The 26,394-nt window shown below is 30.6% G+C and overlaps 2 protein-coding genes across 3 annotated transcripts; both read left to right on the top strand.

The window, feature by feature from the left end:
• The first annotated feature begins 746 nt into the window (after positions 1–746).
• Positions 747–8,570, top strand: LOC126696997 (cytochrome P450 87A3-like). Its single transcript, XM_050393788.1, has 9 exons — positions 747–989; positions 4,141–4,465; positions 5,136–5,285; positions 5,547–5,795; positions 5,900–5,989; positions 6,085–6,163; positions 6,424–6,530; positions 6,633–6,760; positions 8,163–8,570. The coding sequence occupies exons 1-9, from the start codon at positions 793–795 to the stop codon at positions 8,248–8,250; spliced, it is 1,413 nt and encodes a 470-aa protein (XP_050249745.1). The 5' UTR covers positions 747–792; the 3' UTR covers positions 8,251–8,570.
• Positions 8,571–12,294: 3,724 nt separating this feature from the next.
• LOC126696996 (cytochrome P450 87A3-like) lies at positions 12,295–21,169 on the top strand. 2 transcript variants are annotated; one of them, XM_050393786.1, is made up of 9 exons: positions 12,295–12,536; positions 15,544–15,868; positions 16,542–16,691; positions 17,649–17,897; positions 18,002–18,091; positions 18,202–18,280; positions 18,541–18,647; positions 18,746–18,873; positions 20,753–21,169. In XM_050393786.1, exons 1-9 carry the CDS (start codon positions 12,340–12,342, stop codon positions 20,838–20,840), a joined length of 1,413 nt encoding a protein of 470 aa, XP_050249743.1. In that variant the 5' UTR covers positions 12,295–12,339; the 3' UTR covers positions 20,841–21,169. The 2 variants fall into 2 exon arrangements, with proteins under 2 accessions (XP_050249743.1, XP_050249744.1); XM_050393787.1 differs by having other exon boundaries at positions 12,296–12,536; positions 16,593–16,691.
• Positions 21,170–26,394: the final 5,225 nt, after the last annotated feature.

Genomic DNA, 26,394 nt, shown 5'->3' with positions numbered 1-26,394 from the left:
AGAAAAATCATGCCCAATACAAAAATAAATAAATAAGCCCAAAAAAAGAAAAACCATACATGAGAGAGAGAGAGAGTCAAAGACTCACCTGTGATGGGTGCTACTGGCGTGTTACCTTGATATTTGTTCAGATGCAGAACTGCTGTGTGGCTAGTGATTTTTTTAGAATAAAGAAGAGATCTTCCCACCATAAAATCTAAAAGTGCAAAGCCCAAAGGTTTTATGAAAATAGAGAAAATTTGGAACTTATTTTTTATTTTTTGAGTAGCTATAATATTTTCACAACAAAGTTTAGTGGTAAATTATTATTGGTTTTTATTGGGTCTATTATAAACATTATTATTTTTTTTTACCTACTTATACCTAGACTTTGTTGTGAAATTATTGTAAAAATATTATGTTTCTAAGCTTTTTTTTTTTCAATATTAATTTTTTTGAAAATAGGACATTTTAAATATATATATTTTAAATTATCTCATTTTCCTATCTTTTGATAACAGCCTTAATAAATAAATAAATAAATAAATAACTATTTCTTAGCTTACTTTATTTAACTTAGTATGAGATGGAATTGTTTTAAAATAAAAAATTTCAAAAAAAAAATCTACACATGAGATTTTTTTATGTGTACGTTAATTCACCATTGGTCAACTGTGTAAAATTGTCAAAAAAATTATTAAAATATTAAATTGCCCTAAAATTTGGATTCATCGTTCTCTATAAGTAGTAACTCCCCAGACCATCTTTGTCTTCATAAGTTGCTTCCTTCTCATAAAACAATTCCGGGCAAAGATGTGGGTGTTTGTGGCGTGCCTTACAGCTATACTTGTTAAGCTCGGCCATTGGATTTACACCCAGACGAACCCCAAGTGCAATGGGAAACTGCCTCCTGGTTCAATGGGCTTTCCCATCATTGGGGAAACCGTTGAGTTCTTCTCTCCCTATTCTTTGCATGATATTCCACCTTTTGTCAGGAAAAGAATGGCGAGGTAACATTATATATACATATATCACTGCAATATTGAATATTCTGATGCTCTTAGAATACACAAGAACTTTTCAAATATTACTTGGTAGGTTGGCATGCCATGGCAGTGTTTCATATCAGTAATACACACGTTCTGAAAAGCAAAAGGCCAGGGGATCGATCTTGAGACTATGATACTCTTTTTATATACTTAGTACAATCACAATATGTTTATTAAATCAAATGATTCATAAATAAACCCAACTTGGCTTAAAAATTTACTTATTTATGTTCATTTATTTAGCAAATTAGTTAGAAACGGTGCAATATATAGAAAAGTTCATTATAATATATATCTTTTTACTATTTTATCGGAAATTTGATTATTTTATGTATTTACTATTTATTATAATTGAATTTATATATATATATTCTAGCATTTAATATGTATTTATTATGATTATGTTTGAATATAGAATTATATAGTATACTATTTAAAGCATTTTTTTTGTTTGAGAAGATACTTTTTAAAGAAATTAAATATGGTGTATCAATATTTTAATTGAGTGTTTAGATAAATAATGAATTTAAATTCAATTTAAAAGTATATGTTAAAATAATAACATGTAAATTTGTGTGACCTCAAAAACTTTAGCACGCAACACTATATTTTGAGGTCAATCAAAAGTAAAAGAACTTCATGAAGTCTTTTTAGTTAGCTTAGCTTATTTATAAAAAGACTTGAACCTTAGCTTAGCTTATCTATAAATATATAAGGTTCAAGTCGCTGATCAACTATTATACAACTTGAGCTTGAACATAATAGTACAATCATGAACCAATTTGTGAATATGAAACTAAATTTGAATATATATATTATACATTTATATATACATAAAAAGTTCATATATATAATTAAATTAAGTTATCAAATTATTATTTGTATTAATAGTATAAATAATCCATTTTGTAGTAAAAATTGTATAATAATTTTTAAATTCAAGATTAATGAATCTATGTTTTGTAAGTCCATAAACAAAAATCATTTAAGTTCAACTACAATTTAGCTATTAATTATTGGTTGTGAAGGGTAAAAAATTGTATTCATAGTGTAATGACTCAAAGAAAATTACTAGACACATGTACTCTATAACTCCTAGTAGATGTTTGCAAAGCCTAGGTACACTTAGCATATGCTCTAAGTAAAACTCAACACATATATACTCACACAACACACATAATAGCCAATCAATTTGGGCCCACACATCCTTGTCAAGGCCTACCCAATTACAGCAGTGTAGCTGAGCCCACATGGGGTTACTAGCTAGGTAGGCTCTAAGTGCTTGTTTGGGTCGACTTTAAGGGGGCCAAAACGCGCGTTTTCTAGGCCAAAACTCAAAACGCATGTTTGGTAAATTTTTTCATATGTGCGTTATACAAAAGTGCATTTTTCAGCTCAAAGGATTTCCATGTTTTTGTACAGCAGCTTTGAGCTATAGTTGCAAAACGCACAAATGCGTTTTCTTAAAACAAAAATATTATCGTTGGTGGGTTTCTCTTTTTCCTAAATTGCCCATAGTTTTTTTTTTTTTTTTTTCCTACTCCTCTATGTTGTGCTGCGGCATCTCATCTTCTTCTTCTTCTTCTTTTTTTATGTTGCTTCTTCCTCTTCTCTTCTCTTTTTTTTTTTTTTTGATTTACATCTTACATATCTAATCTCAAAAAAACCTTTTGAATTTGGTAGAGTTTTTGATAAATGGAACATATGGAGTAGAGAGAGAGAGAGAGAGAGAGAGAGAGCTCAAACTTGTGTGTGTGTGTGTGTGTGTGTGTGTGGGGGGGGGGGGGGCTTTGTGTGGAGGAAAGTAAAAGAAAAGGAAGAGAAGAAGATGAGGATGAAGTGAACGAGTGGATGAGAAAAAAGTGAAAGAAAAAAAAAAGGAGTTTTTGGGTTTGGGTAAAGCAACGTGGAAGACAATATAGAGAAAGGAACACAAATTATATTACAACTTCTTTTTTACAACTGTGATATTATAGAGTATGTGGTGGAGAAAAAATTGTGGGTACATGTATAATTCTAGAACAACTCATTTAAAAGATAAGTGTTAATAAAATTTTATTTTACAAAGATTAATTTTAAATTAGTATTGTGAAAATATTGTGACATTTTATTATATCTCTAAACTTTTAAAATTAGTACCATTTTTCTTTAGAAAAAAAATAATACTATTGATAGAATATTTTTATAACAATTTTATAATAAAGTTTATATAGTAAGTTGTTATTAGTTTTTATCTAGACCTACTAGTGACATTTTTTTTTCCTACCGTTAACAACTTGTCATATAGACTTTATTGTAAAATTTTTGTGAAAATATTGTATCCATAACTTGCATTAAGAGAGATAATTAAAACAAATAATTCTCTTTATATAGAATATAGACATTGTCCTTTTTGGAAATTTATCTCTCAAATTGCTACTTTTATAAGTTCTAGTCTAATACTCAGTTTTTCAAAAAGAACTTTTTTAACAACTTTTACTAAACGCTCAACTTAAAAAAAAAAAAACTCAATTTCATACTGCACTTTTTAAAACCCCCATTTTTTCAAAAAGCACAATATCAAAAAGCTGAACTAAACTCACCCTAATTCATACTATTTGTAATAACATAAGAAAAAATGCTTTGTGTTATACCCCAAGATAACTAGTCTAATTACAATTAAGATTCCTTATAATTGTTTATAAAGTCCAAGTCAATCTAGTAGAATAAGTTAATCCAATAACTTGTAAACTAGCTCAAGCTTATTCGACCAAAAAAAAAAAAAAAAAAAAAAACGGAATTTAAACAGGTTCTAGTTTGGCAATGAGCTCATGTAGGATTTGTATTCGAAAAAAATTATAAACTCTTGAGCGCCAATTAACCTCGTTTATAGATCTAATGGCCAGCTTTTGGCAAGCTAGAATATATAAATTAAATCATATGTGCACTATTTTAATGTGCGAATATTTCATGAATTTTAGAAAATAATAGATGGTCCCTTAAGCATATGCATATGATATGATATTGATTATATGATTTTGTCTTATGGGTCTGTCAAACTTTTTTGAATTTCTTATTTGTTTTAAATAAATCTGGAAATTTGTCCTTTATTTATTTATTTTTAATTTCCTAGATATGGGTCATTGTTTCGAACCAATTTTGTTGGTCGGAATGTGGTGGTATCAACTGATCCAGAAATCAATCATTTTATTTTCCAACAAGAGGGGACGTCTTTTCTGATATCGTACACAGAGAGTTTTAACGAAATTTTTGGGCAACAAAGCCTTCTCTCGTATCATGGAATGCTTCACAAATACCTGAGGAACCTGATATTACAGCTTGTTGGCCCTGAAAATTTAAAGGGAAAGTTAATGTATGAAATTAATGAAGCAACTCGCAGACACCTTCATTCATGGGCTAGACATGGCACTGTGGACATCAAAGAAGTAACCTCAGAGGTAAATCATCTTCATTCTTATTGGGAGAGTAAATTCTCTATAAATAGACTAATTTGGCGGGACGCTTACAAAATACTCTTTAATTTTTACAAGGAATAGTGAAAATTTCCATAAAGAAATAGAACTTGATGGGGATAACGATGATTCTATCACACTCATTATTCCACATCCACTTTACATGTTTTAAAAGTGAACATCACATTTTCAGTTTTCACCCATTTTAAAATTAAAATATGTATATCAGCGCATACAATTATGCATACTAGCAAAAAATATTTAAATGACACCGATGAGAAACAGAGCACCAAAACAAAGATCAAGGAACAACGTTTTAGCCTTGGAAACATGAATTTAAGAGATTTAAATAAATCAAAAACTATATACCTTGCCCTACTCTTTCTTCCCATACTTGGATTTCTTCAAAGTATTTGTCTTTCCACCTACAACCCCATAATCACAATCTCCCAGAATTCCATGATTTTTTATCAGTTGAAGAGTTAAACTAATTTGAAAGAGAATATTTCGCATTTTTATATTTTAACATAATTAATTAAAATTGATATGACAAAACTCTTCGATTTCATGAATGCACTCCAACCGATATGTCACAATGAACCCCACACTTATTTTCATGCATGCTTTAACAAAATATTGATTTAATTATTGGCAGATGATATTTGAGTATTTTGCTAAAAAGCTGATCAGTTATGATGAATCAAAGGCCTCGAGAAAGCTGAGAGAAAATTACAAAGCTTTTATGGATGGTCTTATCTCCTTTCCTTTGAACATCCCGGGAACCGCATACCATGCATGTTTACAGGTACTAAATTCACACTACAATGCATATGTACAAACTAAAAAAAAATCCATCTTCTTAGAAAAATGAGTATATATGATTGATGAAAGGAAAGAATATTTTTTTGAAGGAATTAGAAAGGAAAGAAAATTTATATATAGTACCAAATAATTTTATGGTATCAACTTATTTCTTCTAAGTTTTATCATTATATACTATCTCAGTATATATCTCTTCAAGGAAACTAAATGAAGCAATTTAACAAATTTTACTGAAATGAATCAGGGACGTAAGAATGCTACAAAGGTGATTAAGGATATTTTCGAAGAGAGGAAGAAATCTACAACACCTCACCAAGATTTCTTGGACCTTTTACTTGAGGAAGTGAGGAAGGAGGAAAATTTTTTAAATGATGCAATCGCTGTGGACCTGGTCTTTATGCTTCTTTTTGCTACTCACGAAACTACTTCCTCGGCCATGACATTACTTATTAAGTTCATTTCTGACCATCCTGAAGTGCTAGCAGAATTAGTGGTTTGTGTTACATAATAATAATATAAAGCTTGTTTATCCCCCAGAAAAAAATAATAATAAATAGCCAAAAATGGTAATTAATTATTTTCTTAATCGCAATGTAGAAAGAGCATGAGACCATTCTTAGAAGCCGAGATAAGGAAGTCGATGAAATTACATGGCAAGAGTATAAATCGATGACATTTACACATATGGTGAGTTGGATTAAGCCTGAAATATATATATATTTTTTAGGTTTAGGATTTCTAGTGTCTCTTTTATTAGTAAATTTGCTTTGTCACTTTGGCAGGTAATCAATGAAACAGTTAGGTTGGCAAATATTGTCCCAGGAATTTTCAGAAAAGCACTGAAAGATGTCGAAGTGAAAGGCAAGTTCAAGTTTCTTATGATCAAATGGACGGTGTTTGATTGAAATTTCAGAATAGAATCATATATGTTGCATTTCTACTAGACATATGAAACACAGTTAAAAAAGACTGCATAAATTACTAGAAAAATAAAAAATAAAGTTACATAGCATAAGCCATAATGAAGGAATATATCCAAAATCCTTTAATTTTCATTTGACATGTTATCCCTGGTGTAGCCAAAAGCAACAGATGATGAATAGAGAATTGTAATTTTACAGGATATACAATTCCAGCAGGCTGGACTGTTATGGTGGTTCCATCAGTCCTTCATTTGAGTCCCACAGAATACGATGACCCCCTTGCATTCAACCCGTGGCGGTGGAAGGTAAATTTAAATAAGCATTATATTTTTTCTTAGAGTTTTTGTTAATCTATTAAATTTTTAGTTTTCTTTTCTTGTTCTAATTGAATGTTATCGGGGGAAAAGGGAAAAGACTTGCATGCAGGGTCTAAAACTTTCATGGCCTTTGGTGGGGGAGTGAGACTTTGCGTAGGAGCTGACATTGCCAAGCTGCTGATGGCCAGTTTTCTCCATTACTTAATCACAAAATACAGGTATTAACTATTAACATATAATTGATAATCATTCGGTTTTCCTTTTCATGCCAATTGATCAGACAAAAGGAAAAAAAGATAAAATAAACTATTTAATCATCTACCTTTCTCCAAAAATAAAAAAAAAACCAAGCTAATATCTCAAACCGGTACGAAAAAAAATCAACTACACACAAAAACACCAACATTACGTGGAAAACTCTGTCATCTGCTGGTTAAGGCCAAATTGGCCTGCTGTTTAAACATTGAGTGTTTTAGTTGGATCTAATACAAATTTTTGCTCATTCATAAAAAAATTAAAAAAAAAAAAAAAAAAAACCATGGTCCAACTTGACAACTTCAAATAAATTCACTACAACTATAAATTTGTTATAGATCTTCTCAAGTTTATATCCAACTTGAGTTCATATCAAATAAAATAATATCCCTCTTTTAGTAATTAATGCAAGCTCATATAAGATCTTCACTATGAATATATTACAACTCTATGATTATAATACCCAAAAACTCTACCTAGAGAAAACCCAATTTTTTTAACATGTGTCTCATGACTAAAGAAACTTAATTTCATGGTTTTTTTTACTCTGTCTCACACACAAGTCTCTCTTTTCACTTTGCTACATTAAAGAATTTCCTATATATAAGGATTCAATTTATACTCCTTATTGGACAAGGAATACCTATTACTTCTTTAACAAATAATATATTTTCCTTCCACACCAATGAATAGGTTTTCCTTCCACATGAAGGAAACCAAATGGTCACCCAGTTAATTTTCTTTTTCACAAAGAAAACTCAAATAATGAATCTAGTCACAATAGGAAGTTTAAACATTTTCCCAACAAAATGTATTATCTACTCTAAATCACAAGAGCAATTGCAATGTGCACCATAAAGCATAAAATTTTACAATCAACCTTCATTCAATATTACTTACATATTGTTCATCCACAATCTAGATTAATATTTGAGTCATCGAATTATTGGGTAAAATAATATCAAATTAGATTTTTTTTTTTTTTTTTTTTTTTGTATTTATCTTAAGTGGGAGGGAGATTCAAACTATGAACAACTTTGTTGAAAATATCAAGAAATGCTAACTAATCTAAAGGTAATTCACCTCAAATTAATTAGTATATTGATTGTAAGGATTTTTTTTGTAGTTTGGTACATATTACAAACACCTCATAATTTTGATTTAAAAGGTAGGATGTACACTTCAAATTAATTTTGAAAAAAGGTGCATGTTAATTGCAAATTTTCAAATTTATTATACACGTTATAAATGCTCTCATAATTTTACTGTAAATAGTAGTGATTAACCCAAAACATGTTGATTTCAAAAATTCATATTGAAATGCTATGAAAAATGATTGTGTAATGGTCTTCTTGAAACCATTAGGTGGACTGTGACCAAAGGAGGGGACATAATCAGAAAACCTGGTTTGGTGTTCCCAAACGGATTGCATATCAAAATCTCTGAAAAATAGAAGAAACGACTGGTGATAAATAAAAGCAAATCCCTGCAACAAAAAGACCATTTGGTGTGAAGGGTGACTACCATTACAAGAATATATGGCTTCCTCTATCATTGTCAATTAGGATTCCCTTTGCTCTTTTATATTTCCAATAATAGGATGTTATCTACATCTTATATATGTATGTATATCTTGGGCTTTCAGCTTTTTTCCTGTGCATGGTTTGTGGACCTTGGACTATATTACCGGCCATTTTAGTGCAAAATGCTTATGAAAGTCTGAAAGATTGTATATTTAATTATATGTAATAAAATACAAGGGTCTCTGCTTTATATTATATATAAATAGACAATATGTGATGTATAAGTAACCTACAACTATAGTCCTAAGCTAATTGGGTTTATTCTCTAACAGTATTTTAATAATGACAGTTAAATCGTGTTTGCTCTAGGAGTCTTTCTCTAGGAGGCGGGCTGGAAGGCTCTGGTTTTTGGCCATTTTTCCCAGCCTTTCCATCCGGATTACTTGTTCCTCTTTTTATATTAGTCTGTACTTCTTCTCCTTCGTCCACGTGTAGGATCGATTTTTCCACGACTGATACTTGTCCCATCAGCCCATACCCAAAGTGGTTGGGGGTGGTTGTAAAAATTGAAGAGCATGGCTCTGTCAGGTGCAGAATTCTTTATTGCAATTCTGGCAGCCTTTTACTCGTGCTGTTCCGCACTGTGATCACTTTTCCTTTTAGGGGCATTTATGGCATGCCGAGCAGGAGCTCGTCCTCGGCCATTTCCTTAGACCGTCCTCGACTCTTATGGTGCGTCCTCTGCCCTGTATCTCCTCGGCGCAGGCCTTGGGCCTTAACATGAAATGGGCTGGGGTCACAATCTTTCTGGCCCCACAGCTATTAATAACAAAATTATTTTTGTTTAGAATTTTTTAAAGGGCAAGGTTGTTTGTTTTAGATAAAATTAGTTAATTGAGCTTAATTCTTTTTAGTTTTACTATTAATAATTTTTGTTGTTGAGCTATTTTTTGGGCTTGTATATTTTGTTTTAAATTTTAGATCTATAAATTTTTTTATGGTCATTAAAATGAGGAAAATGCTAGAGCTGCAAAATTTTCTATAAATTACTAATCTAACAAGTAGTTACTAGAAAGTAAAAAAATGATGTAAGTAGTGTGCCTATATGCAAACCAATAAGAATTTACTATCAAAATAGTTTGTAAAAATATTGTAAAAAAGTTTATGAGTATAATATTACTCTTACAAGAATCAATAATATTGGGGAGAACTCTATTAGACAACTCTAATAATTTTTCTATCAATTAATTCTACTACAAGCACCAAAAAATTCACAAAAAATTTCACACTCCTTCTCACATAGGATTGTCACTCCCTTATTTAGGGTCACTACACAGAGAACAGTGAGAGTCGACGGAAATTTTTGTAAAAATTTCAGTGCCTATAAACTTAATTTTTCTCCATTATCTAAATGCATTGTCACATTTGTCTTTAGCAACACTTTGCTTATGTTTATTTATTTTTGTCAATATGATCGTGATATATATATATATATATATATATATATATATAATTGTCAGGAGTGACAATACATCAAAGATATTAAAAAAAAAAAAAAGTGATTAGGTATCACATCCTCTCAAATAAGGTTGGCCCTTCAAATAATCACTGAAAAATAAGATTAATAATTTTTTCCAAACCATACTATATGTATCTATCTATACTATGTAAAATAGTTGAATGAGATGATTAAAGATTGCTAAAAGACTTATAAGAAAAAAAAAATTATCAAGAGTTTTATAACTTAATTTGCATTTCATGGTATTTCTAACCGATACATCTAAAGTTCAAATATTTCATTTCTCATTATAATTGTCAAAAATAACAAACAATTATTCAATTAGTACAAAATCATATAATCAAATAACCAGTAACCATTACCTATTCACACAAAAAAAAAAAACACTCACACATATAATCGGTTATTATATTTATATATTATTAATATTATATTGATTTAATAACAAATGACAAGATGAAGAAAAGTCATACATGAAAGTATATAGATTCTAAATAGTATTGCACTATTGCTAATAGTATTGCTTTTGCTTTTGAAGACAAACCGTGCACGTGTTGGACATGGGACAAATTGTATTCTCAAATTTGTCAAAAAAATCTTGTCTACACTTTAAGGCTCTGTTTGGTTTGAGGAGTGGAAAAATGGGAGGATAAAAAATTGTGGGAGGATAAAAAAATGAGAGAATGGAAAATATTTAATTTTCCCTCTTGTGTGTTTGGTTGGAGGGGTAGAAAAGTTGGAGGGTGGAAAACTCTTTTGTCTAGTTAAAGAGAAAAAGGGAAGAATGAAAAATATAATTTATATAAATTGACTATTATACCTTTGTTACATAATATATAATAAATAGATTTATTTATACTCATTAAATAATATAAATTTTACCACATCATATATATATAAATTTATATTATTATTTTTATTATTATAATGTAAAAATTACCGTAGTGTATATATAAATTTAGTTGAAAAAAAAAATGGACCGCTTGACGTTGCTGTGTTGAAGGTAAGATGAGAATTTGCTTCAAGCAAAAGTGACTTGTGGGCAAAAGTCCTCAAGATGAGAATTTGCTTCAAGCAAAAGTGACTTGTGGGCAAAAGTCCTCAGGTGGGGTAGGGTAGGTAATAGAGTCATTAGCTCATAAATGAGAGTAGGTGGGAGAGGAGTATTTGCGTAGTAGTGCTGTGAGCACTTTTTCTCCCCCAGCTTTTCCTTCCGATTTGGAAGGAACAAAAATGTGGACCCGGGAGAGAAAATTTTCTCTCGGATTTTCCATCCTCTCCATTTCCTTCACAAACCAAACGGATGAAAACAACATTTTTCACCTTATTTTCTTCTCTTTATTTTCCATCCTTCCTATTTTTATTCCAACCAAACACACTGTAAGGGTCTATTTGGTGGGAGGATAGAAAATGGAGAAGAGATGAAAAAGTGGGAGGATATAAAATATTTTAGTTTTTCTCTTTTGTGTTTGGATTGAAAGGTGAAAAATGAAAGGATAGAAAATAGAATTTGTGTAAATTTACTCATATGCCTTTATTAAAAAAATGATGTCCAATTAAATTTTTTTTTTTTTTTTTAAAAAAGCAAACACCAACAAAAAAAGGCAATCACCCAAAAAGAAAAATCATGCCCAATACAAAAATAAATAAATAAGAAGAAGAAGAGAAAAACGCCCAACCAAACCAAAAAAGAAAGTCAAAAAGAAAGGGAAGCATGTATGATGTATCAAGCCCAAAAAAGAAAAATCATACATGAGAGAGAGAGAGAGAGAGAGAGAGAGAGAGAGAGAGAGTGAAAGACTCACCTATGATGGGTGCTGCTGGCGTGTTACCTTGGTATCTGTTCAGATGCAGATCTGTTGCGTGGCTAGTGATTTTTCTAGAATGAAGAAGAGATCTTCCAACCATAAAATCTAAAAGTGCAAAAGCCCAAAGGTTTTATGAAAATAGAGAAAATTTAGAAACTTATTTTTTATTTTTTGAGTAGTTATAATATTTTCACAATAAAGTTTAGTGGTAAATTATTATTTATTTTTATTGGGTCTATTATTAATATTTTTTTTTTACCTACTTACACCTAGATTTTGTTGTGAAATTATTGTAAAAATATTGTGTTTCTAAGTTTTGGTTTTTTTCAATATTAATGTTTTTTGAAAATAGGACATTTTAAATATATATATTTTAAATTATCTCATTTTTCTATCTTTTGATAACAGCCTTAATAAATAAATAAAAAACTATTTCTTAACTTACTTTATTTAACTTAGTATGAGATTGAATTGTTTTAAAATAAAAAATTTCAAAAAAAAATCTACACATGAGATTTTTTTTATGTGTACGTTAAGTCACCATTGGTCAACTGTGTACAATTGTCAAAAAAATTATTAAAATATTAAACTGCCCTAAAATTTGAATTCATCGTTCTCTATAAGTAGTAACTCCCCAGACCATCTTTGTCTTCATAAGTTGCTTCCTTCTCATAAAACAATTCCGGGCAAAGATGTGGGTGTTTGTGGCGTGCCTTACAGCTATACTTGTTAAGCTCGGCCATTGGATTTACACCCAGACGAACCCCAAGTGCAATGGGAAACTGCCTCCTGGTTCAATGGGCTTTCCCATCATTGGGGAAACCGTTGAGTTCTTCTCTCCCTATTCTTTGCATGATATTCCACCTTTTGTCAGGAAAAGAATGGCGAGGTAACATTATATATACATATATCACTGCAATATTGAATATTCTGATCCTCTTAGAATACACAAGAACTTTTCAAATATTACTTGGTAGGTTGGCATGCCATGGCAGTGTTTCATATCAGTAATACACACGTTCTGAAAAGCAAAAGGCCAGGGGATCGATCTTGAGACTATGATACTCTTTTTATATACTTAGTACAATCACAATATGTTTATTAAATCAAATGATTCATAAATAAACCCAACTTGGCTTAAAATTTTACTTATTTATGTTCATTTATTTAATATATATCTTTTTAATATATAGAAAAGTTCATTATAATATATATCTTTTTACTATTTTATGTTTTATCGGAAATTTGATTATTTTATGTATTTACTATTTATTATAATTGGATTTATATATATATATATATATATATTCTAGCATTTAATATGTATTTATTATGATTATGTTTGAATATAGAATTATATAGTATACTATTTAAAGAGTTTTTTTGTTTGAGAAGATACTTTTTAAACAAATTAAATATGATGTATCAATATTTTAATTGAGTTTTTAAATAAATAATGAATTTAAATTCAATTTAAAGGTATATGTTAAAATAATAACATGTAAATTTGTGTGACCTCAAAAACTTTAGCACGCAACACTATATTTTGAGGTCAATCAAAAGTAAAAAGACTTCAGACTTCATGAAGTCTTTTTACTTAGTTTAGCTTATTTATAAAAAGACTTGAACCTTAGCTTAGCTTATTTATAAATATATAAGGTTCAAGTCGCTCAACTATTTTACAACTTGAGCTTGAACATAATAGTACGATCGTGAACCAATTTGTGAATATGAAACTAAATTTGAACATATATATTATACATTTATATATACATAAAAAGTTCATATATATAATTAAATTAAGTTATCAAATTATTATTTGTATTAATAGTATAAATAATCCATTTTGTAGTAAAAATTGTATAATAATTTTTAAATTCAAGATTAATGAATCTATGTTTTGTAAGTCCATAAACAAAAATCATTTAAGTTCAACTACAGTTTAGCTATTAATTACTGGTTGTGAAGGGTAAAAAATTGTATTCATAGTGTAATGACTCAAAGAAAATTACTAGACACATGTACACTATAACTCCTAGTAGATGTTTGCAAAGCCTAGGTACACTTAGCATATGCTCTAAGTAAAACTCAACACATATATACTCACACAACACACATAATAGCCAATCAATTTGGGCCCACACATCCTTGTCAAGGCCCACCCTATAGAACAGCGTAGCTGAGCCCACATGGGGTTGCTAGGTAGGCTCTAAATGCCCGTTTGGGTAGACTTTAAGGGGACCAAAACGCGCATTTTCTAGCCCAAAACTCGCGTTTTCTAGCCCAAAACTCAAAACACAAGTTTGGTAAATTTTTTCATAAGTGTGTTATACAAAAGTGCATTTTTCAGCTCAAAAGATTTCCACTTTTTGGCACAGTAGCTTTGAGCTACAGTTGCAAAACGCAAAATTGCGTTTTCTTAAAACAAAAATATTACTATTGGTGGGTTTCTCTTTTTCCTAAATTGCCCATAGTTTTTTTTTTTTTTTTCCTGCTCCTCTATGCTGCTGTGCTGTGGCATCTCATCTTCTTCTTCTTCTTCTTTTGTGCTGCTTCTTCCTCTTCTCTTCTCTATTTTTTTTTTTTTTTTATTTACGTCTTACATACCTAATCTCAAAAATACCTTTTGAATTCAGTAGAGTTTTTGATAAATGGAACATATGGAGTAGAGAGAGGGAGCGTGAGAGAGAGAGAGCTCAGACTTTTGTGTGTGTATGTGGGGGGGAGAAAAAATTGTGGGTACATGTATAATCCTAAAACAACTTATTTATAAGATAAGTGTTAATAAAATTTTATTTCACAAAGATTAATTTTAAATTAGTATTGTGAAAATATTGTGACATTTTATTATATTTCTAAACTTTTTAAATTAGTTTTATTTTTCTTTAGAAAAAAAATAGTACTATTGACAGAATATTTTTATAACAATTTCATAATAAAGTTTACATAGTAAGTTGTTATTAGTTTTCATCTAGACCTACTAGTGACATTTTTTTTTCCTACCATTAACAACTTGTCATATAGACTTTATTGTAAATTTTTGTGAAAATATTGTGTCCATAACTTGAATTAAGAGAGATAATTAAAACAAAGAATTCTTTTTATATAGACATTGTCCTTTTTGGTAATTTATCTTTCAAACTGCCACTTTTATAAGTGCTAGTTTAACACTCAGCTTTTCAAAAAGCACTTTTTAACAGATTTTACCGAACACTCAACTTTTACAAAAAACTCAATTTCATACTGCACTTTTTTAAACCCCCATTTTTTCAAAAAGCACGATATCGAAAAATTGAATCAAAGTCACCCTAATACATACTATTTGTAATAAAATAAGAAAAAACGCTTTGTGTTATACCCCGAGATGACCAGTCTAATTACAGTTAAGATTCCTTATAGTTGTTTATAAAGTCCAAGTCAATCTAGTATATGCCCAATGTGAGACTAACTTGTACTCAATTAATCCAGGGCATAACACATAGAGTTTTTTTATATATGGGAAAAGAATAAGTTAATCCAATAGCTTGTAAACTAGCTCAAGCTTATTCGACCCAAAAAAAAAAACCGAATTTAAACATGTTCTAGTTTGGCAATGAGCTCATGTTGGATTTGTATTCGGAAAAAATTATAAACTCTTGAGCACCAATTAAGCTCGTTTATGGATCTAATGGCCAGCTTTTGGCAAGCTAGATTAAATCATATGTGCACTATTTTAATGTGCGAATATTTCATGAATTTTAGAAAATAATAGATGGTCCCTTAAGCATATGCATATGATATGATATTGATTATATGATTTTGTCTTATGGGTCTGTCAAACTTTTTTGAATTTCTTCTTTGTTTTAAATAAATCTGGAAATGTGTCCTTTATTTATTTATTTTTTTTTATTTCCTAGATATGGGTCATTGTTTCGAACCAATTTTGTTGGTCGGAATGTGGTGGTATCAACTGATCCAGAAATCAATCATTTCATTTTCCAACAAGAGGGGACGTCTTTCCTAATATCGTACACAGAGAGTTTTAACGAAATTTTTGGGCAACAAAGCCTGCTCTCGTATCATGGAATGCTTCACAAATACCTGAGGAACCTGATACTGCAGCTTGTTGGCCCTGAAAATTTAAAGGGAAAGTTAATGTATGAAATTAATGAAGCAACTCGCAGACACCTTCATTCATGGGCTAGACATGGCACTGTGGACATCAAAGAAGTAACCTCAGAGGTAAATCATCTTCATTCTTATTGGGAGAGTTAATTCTCTATAAATAGACTTAATTTGGCGGGAGGCTTACAAAAAATACTCTTTAATTTTTACAAGGAATAGTGAAAATTTCCATATAGAAATAGAACTTGATGGGGATAACGATGATTCTATCACACTCATTATTCCACATCCACTTAACATGTTTTAAAAGTGAACATCACATTTTCAGTTTTCACCCATTTTAAAATTTAAATATGTATATCAGCGCGTACAATTATGCATACTAGCAAAAAACATTTAAATGACACCGATGAGAAACAGAGCACCAAAACAAAGATCAAGGAACAACGTTTTAGCCTGGGAAACATGAATTTAAGAGATTTCAATAAATCAAAAACTATATACCTTGCCCTACTCTTTCTTCTCATACTTGGCTTTCTTCAAAGGATTTGTCTTTCCACCTACAACCCCATAATCCTAATCTCCCAGAATTCCATGATTTTTGAACAGTTGAAGAGTTAAACTAATTTGAAAGAGAATATTTCGCATTTTTATATTATAACATAATTAGTTTAAATTGATATGACAAAACTCTTCGATTTCATGAATGCACTCCAACCTATATGTCACAATGAACCCCACACTTATTTTCATGCATGCTTTAACAAAATATTGATTTAATTATTGGCAGATGATATTCGAGTATTTTGCTAAAAAACTGATCAGTTATGATGAATCAAAGGCCTCGAGAAAGCTGAGAGAAAATTACAAAGCTTTTATGGATGGTCTTATCTCCTTTCCTTTGAACATCCCGGGAACCGCATACCATGCATGTTTACAGGTACTAAATTCACACTACAATGCATATGTACAAACTGTTGGAAAATATGACTAAATAAACAAGTTTTGATTCAACAATACAAACCCTAAAAAATTAACAATGACAAAAATAAATAGATAAAATTAGAAAGATCTCACAAACTATAGAATCACGCAAAATGCGTTGTCTTTAAAGGTTGATTCGTGCCACCCGGAGTAGAACTCGGTGTGAATGGCTCTCTTGGCCGAATAACCCCCCAAGATTAGACTATAGTAATTTCTTCAAGTTGATCACACACTTAAGCAAGAAGAACTAGGAACAACCTTAATTTGCCTTTCCTTAAAACTAAAAATTGATGCTGAAATTTTTAGTGGAGATGAGCAAAAAAAACAGAGCAAAAATAGAAGGAAGAGAGGTGGCTGCTGTAGCTGAAAAACTTAAAGAGCTAAAGATGGGAATATAGGGTTTATATACTAACTAATGAGGGCTGAAGGGTTGCAAGTGTAACAGTCACTGTGCAAGCCAACGGGCTGCACAATTAATGCCCCAACGGGCAGAAAGGAAAAGAATGGAAATAGAATGAAGTAACAAACCCAAATCCAAGCCCAAGCCAACACCTAGCCCATTGTGATCCAACTTACCACATAAGATGTGCAAAACCTTATAAACTCATAACAAGATTCATTCCTAACCAATGTGGGACACAAACATACATTAAGTGTTTGAAACACACACATACTCCAACACAAACTAAAAAAAAAATCCATCTTATTAGAAAAATGAGTATATATGATTGATGAAAGGAAAGAATATTTTTTTGAAGGAATTAGAAAGGAAAGAAAATTTGTATATAGTACCAAATAATTTTATGGTTTCAACTTATTTCTTCTAAGTTTTATCATTATATACTATCTCAGTATATATCTCTTCAAAGAAACTAAATGAAGCAACTTAACAAATTTTACTGAAATGAATCAGGGACGTAAGAATGCTACAAGGGTGATTAAAGATATTTTCGAAGAGAGGAAGAAATCTACAACACCTCACCAAGATTTCTTGGACCTTTTACTTGAGGAAGTGAGGAAGGAGGAAAAATTTTTAAATGATGCAATCGCTGTGGACTTGGTCTTTATGCTTCTTTTTGCTACTCACGAAACTACTTCCTCGGCCATGACATTACTTATTAAGTTCATTTCTGACCATCCTGAAGTGCTAGCAGAATTAGTGGTTTGTGTTACATAATAATAATATAAAGCTTGTTTATCCCCCAGAAAAAAATAATAATAAATAGCCAAAAATGGTAATTAATTATTTTCTTAATCGCATTGTAGAAAGAGCATGAGACCATTCTTAGAAGCCGAGATAAGGAAGACGATGAAATTACATGGCAAGAGTATAAATCGATGACATTTACACATATGGTGAGTTGGATTAAGCCTGAAATATATATATATATATATATATATATATATATAGGTTTAGGATTTCTAGTTTCTCTTTTATTAGTAAATTTGCTTTGTCACTTTGGCAGGTAATCAATGAAACAGTTAGGTTGGCAAATATTGTCCCAGGAATTTTCAGAAAAGCACTGAAAGATGTCGAAGTGAAAGGCAAGTTCAAGTTTCTTATGATCAAATGGATGGTGTTTGATTGAAATTTCAGAATAGAATCATGATGCATTTCTACTAGACATATGAAACACAGTTAAAAAAGACTGCATAAATTAATAGAAAAATAAAAAATAAAGTTACATATATAGTATAAGCCATAATTAAGGAATATATCCAAAATCCTTTAATTTTCATTTGACATGTTATCCCTGGTGTAGCCAAAAGCAACAGATGATGAATAGAGAATTGTAATTTTACAGGATATACAATTCCAGCAGGCTGGACTGTTATGGTGGTTCCATCAGTCCTTCATTTGAGTCCCACAGAATACGATGACCCCCTTGCATTCAACCCGTGGCGGTGGAAGGTAAATTTATATAAGCATTTTTTCTTAAGAGTTTTTGTTAATCTATTAAATTTTTAGTTTTCTTTTCTTGTTCTAATTGAATGTAATGGGGGGAAAAGGGAAAAGACTTGCATGCAGGGTCTAAAACTTTCATGGCCTTTGGTGGGGGAGTGAGACTTTGCGTAGGAGCTGACATTGCCAAGCTGCTGATGGCCAGTTTTCTCCATTACTTAATCACAAAATACAGGTATTAACTATTAACATATAATCGATAATCATTCGGTTTTCCTTTTCATGCCAATTGATCAGACCAAAGGTGTCAGATTTTGTTCATAAAAAGGAAAAAAAGATAAAATAAACTATTTAATCATCTACCTTTCTCCAAAAAAAAAAAAAAAATACCGAGCTAATATCTCAAACCGGTACGAAAAAAAATCAACTACACACAAAAACACCAACATTACGTGGAAAACTCTGTCATCTGCTGGTTAAGGCCAAATTGGCCTGCTGTTTAAACATTGAGTGTTTTGGTTGGATATAATACAAATTTTTGCTCATTCATCAAAAGAAAAAAAAAAAAAAAAAAAAAAAAAAACCATGGACCAACTTGACAACTTCAAATAAATTCACTACAACTATAAATTTGTTATAGATCTTCTCAAGTTTATATCCAACTTGAGTTCATATCAAATAAAACAATATCCCTTTTTTAGTAATTAATGCAAGCTCATATAAGATCTTCACTATGAATATATTACAACTCTATGATTATAATACCCAAAAACTCTACCTAGAGAAAACCCAATTTTTTTAACATGCGTCTCATGACTAAAGAAACTTAGGCTACGTTTGGATTGGGCTGAAACCCAGCGCGTCTGCGTTTGCGTTTTTGTTTTTCCTTTTTTTTTTTTTTTTTTTTTCACGCGTTTGTGAGACTTACGGCTACTGTTCATGTACTGTTCAATGAACAGTAGTCACAAAGTTTGACTTTTCTCACTTTTTCCGGCCAATCAGTGCACATCGTGTACTGTTCACGGACCCACGAATTTCACTTTTCAGCAACTTTTTCATTAAAAATGGGTCCCACGATACCATTCACACATTTAATAATTATTTTGCTACAGTATTTTTCAGTTTTCAGTTTCAGTTTTCAGCTCTATCCAAACGGACCCTTAATTTCATGGTTTTCTTTACTCTGTCTCACACACAAGTCTCTCTTTTCACTTTGCTACACTAATTAAAACCTTAAAATTTGCCTTGATTTGTGTACCTCAGACAAATCTTTGTAGTGGAAACTCAAAATTTATTGTCTCTCTTAACCCTTTGGCCAAAGTCATTGAATTCCACATAGAATTTTCTATATATAAGGATTCAATTTATATTCCTTATTGGACAAGGAATACCTATTACTTCTTTAACAAATAATATATTTTCCTTCCACAATAATGAATAGGTTTTCCTTCCACATGAAGGAAACCGAATGGTCACCAAGTTAATTTTCTTTTTCACAAAGAAAACTCAAATAACGAATCTAGTCACAATAGGAAGTTTAAACAATTTCCCAACAAAATGTATTATCTACTCTAAATCACAAGAGCAATTGCAATGCGCACCATAAAGCATAAAATTTTACAATCAACCTTCATTCAATATTACTTACATATTGTTCATCCACAATCTAGATTAATATTTGAGTTATCGAATTACTGGGTAAAATAATATCAAATTAGATTTTTTTTTTTTTTTTTTTTTTGGTATTTATCTTAAGTGGGAGAGGGAGATTCAAACTATGAACAACTTTGTTGAAAATATCAAGAAATGCTAACTAATCTAAAGGTAATTCACCTCAAATTAATTAGTATATTGATTGTAAGGATTTTTTTGTAGTTTGGTACATATTACAAATACCTCATAATTTTGATTTAAAAGGTAGGATGTACACTTCAAATTAATTTTGAAAAAAGGTGCATGTTAATTGCAAATTTTTCAAATTTATTATACACGTTATAAATGCTCTCATAATTTACTGTAAATAGTAGTGATTAACCCAAAACATGTTGATTTCAAAAATTCAAATTCAAATGCTATGAAAAATGATTGTGTAATGGTCTTCTTGAAACCATTAGGTGGACTGTGACCAAAGGAGGGGACATAATCAGAAAACCTGGTTTGGTGTTTCCAAACGGATTGCATGTCAAAATCTCTGAAAAATAGAAGAAACGACTGGTGATAAATAAAAGCAAATCTCTGCAACAAAAAGACCATTTGGTGTGAAGGGTGACTACCATTACAAGGATATGGCTTCCTCTATCATTGTCAATTAGGATTCTCTTTGCTCTTTTATATTTCCAATAATAGGATGTTATCTACATCTTATATATGTATGTATATCTTGGGCTTTCAGCTTTGTTCCTGTGCATGGTTTGTGGACCCTGGACTATATTACCGGCCATTTTAGTGCAAAATGCTTGTGAAAGTCTGAAAGATTGTATATTTAATTATATGTAATAAAATACAAGGGTCTATGATTTATATTATATATAGATAGACAATGTGTGATATATAAGTAACCTACAACTATAGATCTAAGCCCATTGGGCTTATTCTCTAATAGTATTTTAATAATGACAGTTAAACACATGTAAAAGCCAATTTATTATTTTATTAAACAAAAGTGCTTGTTCACAGCATTAGATGTGCCTAGCATTTGGAGCAGCGATGTGTTTTTTGTTTGTTTAATAATTTGAGAGTTACAATGGGCTAAAGGATTTGAAATTTTAAACTCTAGATGTTTCTACTGGAAATACAAATATATATATATATATATATATATATATATATATATATCAGTTGAACTACAAGGCTTGTAACACAATGCATAAAAAATTTCAAAAGAATGTTGCTATCTTGTGCAAGTTCAAATGTATAATGTTGATAATGTTGCCTATATATCTTTTTGGGTTGTGTTAATGGCACCTATTATGGTGGCTATTATAGTATCAACATTGATAGTGCCAAAAGCTAAAATTTTTGACACCACAAAAAGCTATTTTATCTTAATTACCATTTTACTTTATAAAAGGTGGTTTTATTCTGAGCATGCGTTCATGCATGTGCTCAAAGACTTTTCTATTTTTTGAGTAAAGATTAATAATTTGCATTTATTATAATTTGAGATTTCTACTTTTTCCAATCACAAAAAAAAAAAAAAAAAACTAAGGTTGTAATGAATTTTTTTTTAAAAAAATTGAAAAAAAAAAAGGAGGACAGATGAAACAAATACATCGTCATAAAGTAAAAAAAAAAAAAAAAAAAAAATGAATACGTAAGGTGAGTTTTGTAAATTGGAGAAGTTTTAAAACTAACAAAAGAGTGATCCTATTTTATAAGGAGTTAGAAAGTAGAAGTATGAATTTAAATTAACATAAAAGTAGAAGTTTATTAGAAGTAGGAAGGCATTTTAACGTAAAAGTAGAAATTTATTATTTTTGTTAATTTACTATTTTAACCCATTTTTTAAGTTTTAGGTAGGGGCATTTTTTACTGTAAAAAAAACAATAACTAACTTTCTTTTGTCAATTTACTATTTTAATCCCATTTTTAAGTTGTTGGTTAAATAATTTAGGGGTATTTTTTATAGAAAAAAAAAAAAACAAAAACTAACTTTCTGAATCCTCTTAATATATACAGACAAATAAACAACATAATAAAATAATATATTTATTACAATAAACCACATCCACACCCTCTTATTTATTATTTTCTCTCTCTCTCTATCTTCTCCCTCTCTTCCCTCTCTTCAACCCATAGCCACTCACGGCACCACCACTCATTGCTGTGTCAAACCCAACCCAGCCACCAACTCACAACCAACCCACGGCAAAACCCACCATCGATCTGCCACCAGCCACGATCCACCACCACAAACCCAACAACCATCAACCACCACTCTGCCACCAGCCATGATCCACCATCAGAAATATGAATTCAACAAGCAGAGATTGGATAGGGCAGTGGAGGCAGCGAAAGACCAAGGGATTTGCAGATGGGGCAATACTGAGGTTGCTGCAACAACATGCCAAGAACAGTGTCCGATCATATTCTCAGTCACGGTGGCGATCTATCCAGCGGCACGACGGCGATCCATCCAGTGGCATGACGACGATGATCTACTCAGAGAGAGAGAGAGAGAGAGAGAGAGAGAGAGAAGGCAGAGAACGAAGAGAGGGAGAATAAAAAGAGAGGCATTTGAAAAGCTCAATGAAGAAAGATATAGGGAGAAAACCATTTTGGGATAATAAAACATTATTTTAAAGCAAATGGAGAATAAAATATATTATTTTGGTTTAACATTGAGCTGTCGTGTACTGGCTGGGCATTGTAACTCAAGAGTTAAAAATTTTAACTATGATGCAGTCCCTTTTTGCAGTTTGTAGTGCTAAAAATAGTATTTTTGCAATTTAACACCATTAATACCAATGGTCAACGTTCACAATAAAGTAGTCAAAATAACAAAAAAAAACTAGTTTAGCACCAAAAGTAGTCAAAATACCCTTGACATCAAAGTTGCCATATCTATAAATTTTTAACTCTTAGCTATAATGAGCTGCCAAAGATGGCAGCTCCCTGTAACGAAGAGTTTAAAAAAAAATTATAATAATATTGTGGCATGGTACATTGCTGTCCTTTTTTCTCTTTTTTGTTTTTTTAGTATTTATTGTGTAGAATATATTATTTTATTATATTATTTATACTATTTTAATGTATTATATGCTAAAATAGAACTTTTTGATGTTGGGTGTATTGTAAAGTGAGTTGTTAAAATAAATAAAGTGGCTTTTTGAGTTGTTAAAAGCTATATTTTTTAAATATTTTGCTGTAAATGCTGGAATTGCTTTATGTCATTTTGCCAAATGATATTTTCTCCATCCTGATGTTAAGATCAATGACCATTAACCAATTAATATCTTTTGTGCGCATAATAAAAGATACCTTTCTTTGATATATGATATAAAGAAAAATTAAAGGATATTTTAAAAATATTGATTTAGAAAATATTTTAGATTTTTTTAATAAGAAAATAAAAAAGTGAGTGATTTTTTTACCTTTTTTATACTTTCCATAAAAGTAGTAGGGGTGTGCATGGGTCGGGTTGAGGGGATTTTTTGACCCAACCCATCATGGTGGGTCAAAAAAATTCAACTCAACCCAACCCACATGGGTCGGGTTGAACCCATGGGTTTGACAAATTTTTTTTTATTATTATTAAATTGAATAGAAAAAAAATATAAATAGTAATATATTAAAAAAACCTAAAGATTAGTATCAATGTAACTCCTTAAAGGCTCAACACTAATGACTAAACAACAATAGTAATTTATTAGGATTTGTGTGAACTAATTGGCTTTTATATAAGATAGAAAGAATTGGTTATTTAAAAAAATTTATTAATTATATAATATATTATATATATATATATATATATATATATTAAATTAGTATTAGTAGGAGGAATTGAGAAAATGCTGCTCTACAACTGGTTTTTTTTTAATTATTAAATATATAATATATATTTAAATATATATATATAAGTGCCCTACAATTGATTTTTTTTAAAAAAAATTATTAAATATAAAATATATTTTAAATATATATTAAATATGGGTGGATCAGGTCGGGTTTGACGGGTTTGTAATTTTATGACCCAAACCCAACCCAACCCGCTATAAAAAAATTTTTGGTAACCCAACCCAACCCACCAAACCTTAAAAACTGACCCAACCCGGTGGGTCGGGTTGGGTTGGGTCAGGTTTGACGGGTCGGTGGGTTTTCTACACACCCCTAAAAAGTGGTATAAAATTTTTATTAAAATAATCTTTTAACAAATGTGAGCACCCATTAACCAAATGCTATGATATATAGTATATATTTATTATATTACCAATTGATATTCATAGATGAACCTAAATCAAAGTATTATATAACTTGTTTTCAAAAAAAAAAAAAAGTATTATATAACTTCATGTATGAAGAAATGAAGAAAATACATTATGATGGCTGGGAAGCAGCAGCTGCTTGATTTGTACTAGACAAGGAAGGACAAAAGTAAAACAAGAATTAAAGAACTTCAGAATTTGAGCTTAACTTATTGGTAACTTAAAACAATGATTAACTGAAAAACTGATAAAAGGATTAAATGGAAATTAATTAATTAATCAATTCTAATTTCTCACAAACTGTGATGGCGATTGACTCAGACGCGCCGGTGGTGGCGACTCAATCTCTTGCTATGATGGCCTCGCCATTGTCGTCGATTTTCCGAAAGTTTCGGAGAGAGAGAGAGGGGTTTGGTTTGCGCTTTGCAAAGAGAAAAAATGTGTTCTGAGACTTTTTTTTTGGCTTTGGTTTATTTGGGTTAAAACAGTGAGGATGGTATTTATACGTATTGTGGGAAAAGCAACTGGTATGCGCGCTTTTCTTTTTTATTCAACTTTATTATATTTTAATTTTTCGGTGAGTGTATTAGGATTAGGATTAGAACAGTGTGCATGTTCAAGTGCACGTGACTGCTCTAGTTGGCTTCCACGTTGAAACTTTGAAAGTGATAGCATAGCCCAAATTCCAAATTGAATATTAATCATATTAATATTTTAATATTGAAAAATGTTTGAAGCTATTATTTTTACTGCAAAATATTTACAATCTAATTATTGAATATTTAAATATATGTAAGGCGGATCAAGGTGAGTTAATATGGGACGCAGTCTTGCAGAGTGAGGCCCCATGGGGCATGGATGGCACAAGAAACCTGCTTCACATGTGGAGTGCCGTGGAAACAAGAGAGCAACTACCATGCAAGTATGGAAAAGTATACTATGCATCCAATGCATGATGTACCTTATCGAAGGTTAGGGGCAAAGAATATATGGTATGTTGCTCCTTCACCCTATTGCCTCCCCTAATCATACACAGAACATAATATTTTCAATTTTGTATTATTGATTATTGAACTAACGAAAATGACAAAATTGACCACTTCATCTTGACTCCATCAATTATCACCGATAAAAAAATATGGTTGGTCTCAGTGGATTATAATATTAATTGATAAATACAACTATACAAGGTCATTTTATTAATATTTATGTTCTTTAGTTGGATTAAAGTGTGTTGATAAATGTAATTGTAAGAGAGTTTCATTATTTTTAGAAAATTCCCACCATAACAATAATGTGCATAGTATTTATGCAAATAAATAGGTTATAATTCCCACTAATCTTGGGTAATTGGTGGAAGTCTAATACAAAACAAGGCAACGGATCAAAATAAAATCTGTGTTGAAATCCTTAAAGGCAAATATGACAAACAATGAACAGATGCAGGATTGGGTAGACATATTGACATCTTAGATTTGGCGTGAAGGTTACAAATTAATATGGCGGATTGAAAAGATGCACATTGTACATTTTTTGTTTCTTCTTTCAATATTTAGTAAAACATTAAACTAATAACAAATTTTATCAAAAGAATTCATTCCGACCTCACAGCCGAGTTTAAGCTACATTTTGTGGTGCAATTTTAGTATCTGACGTAGCATTCTGTGATTAGGTCCTTAAACTACACTTGTACAATTACTTACGGTGATTGATGTTCAACAAAATAGACTAATAATTGAATTCAAATTCGTTCACACACAAAGCACACTAAGGAGCTATTTGGTTTTTTTTTTTTTTCTTTTTCATCACTCATCACTTAAAATACCCCAATT

Source organism: Quercus robur, chromosome 8, assembly GCF_932294415.1.
Source record: "Quercus robur chromosome 8, dhQueRobu3.1, whole genome shotgun sequence".
Classification (NCBI taxonomy): Eukaryota; Viridiplantae; Streptophyta; class Magnoliopsida; order Fagales; family Fagaceae; genus Quercus; species Quercus robur.
Note: the sequence above shows the minus strand (reverse complement) of the source record. Positions and strands in the feature narration are given on the sequence as shown.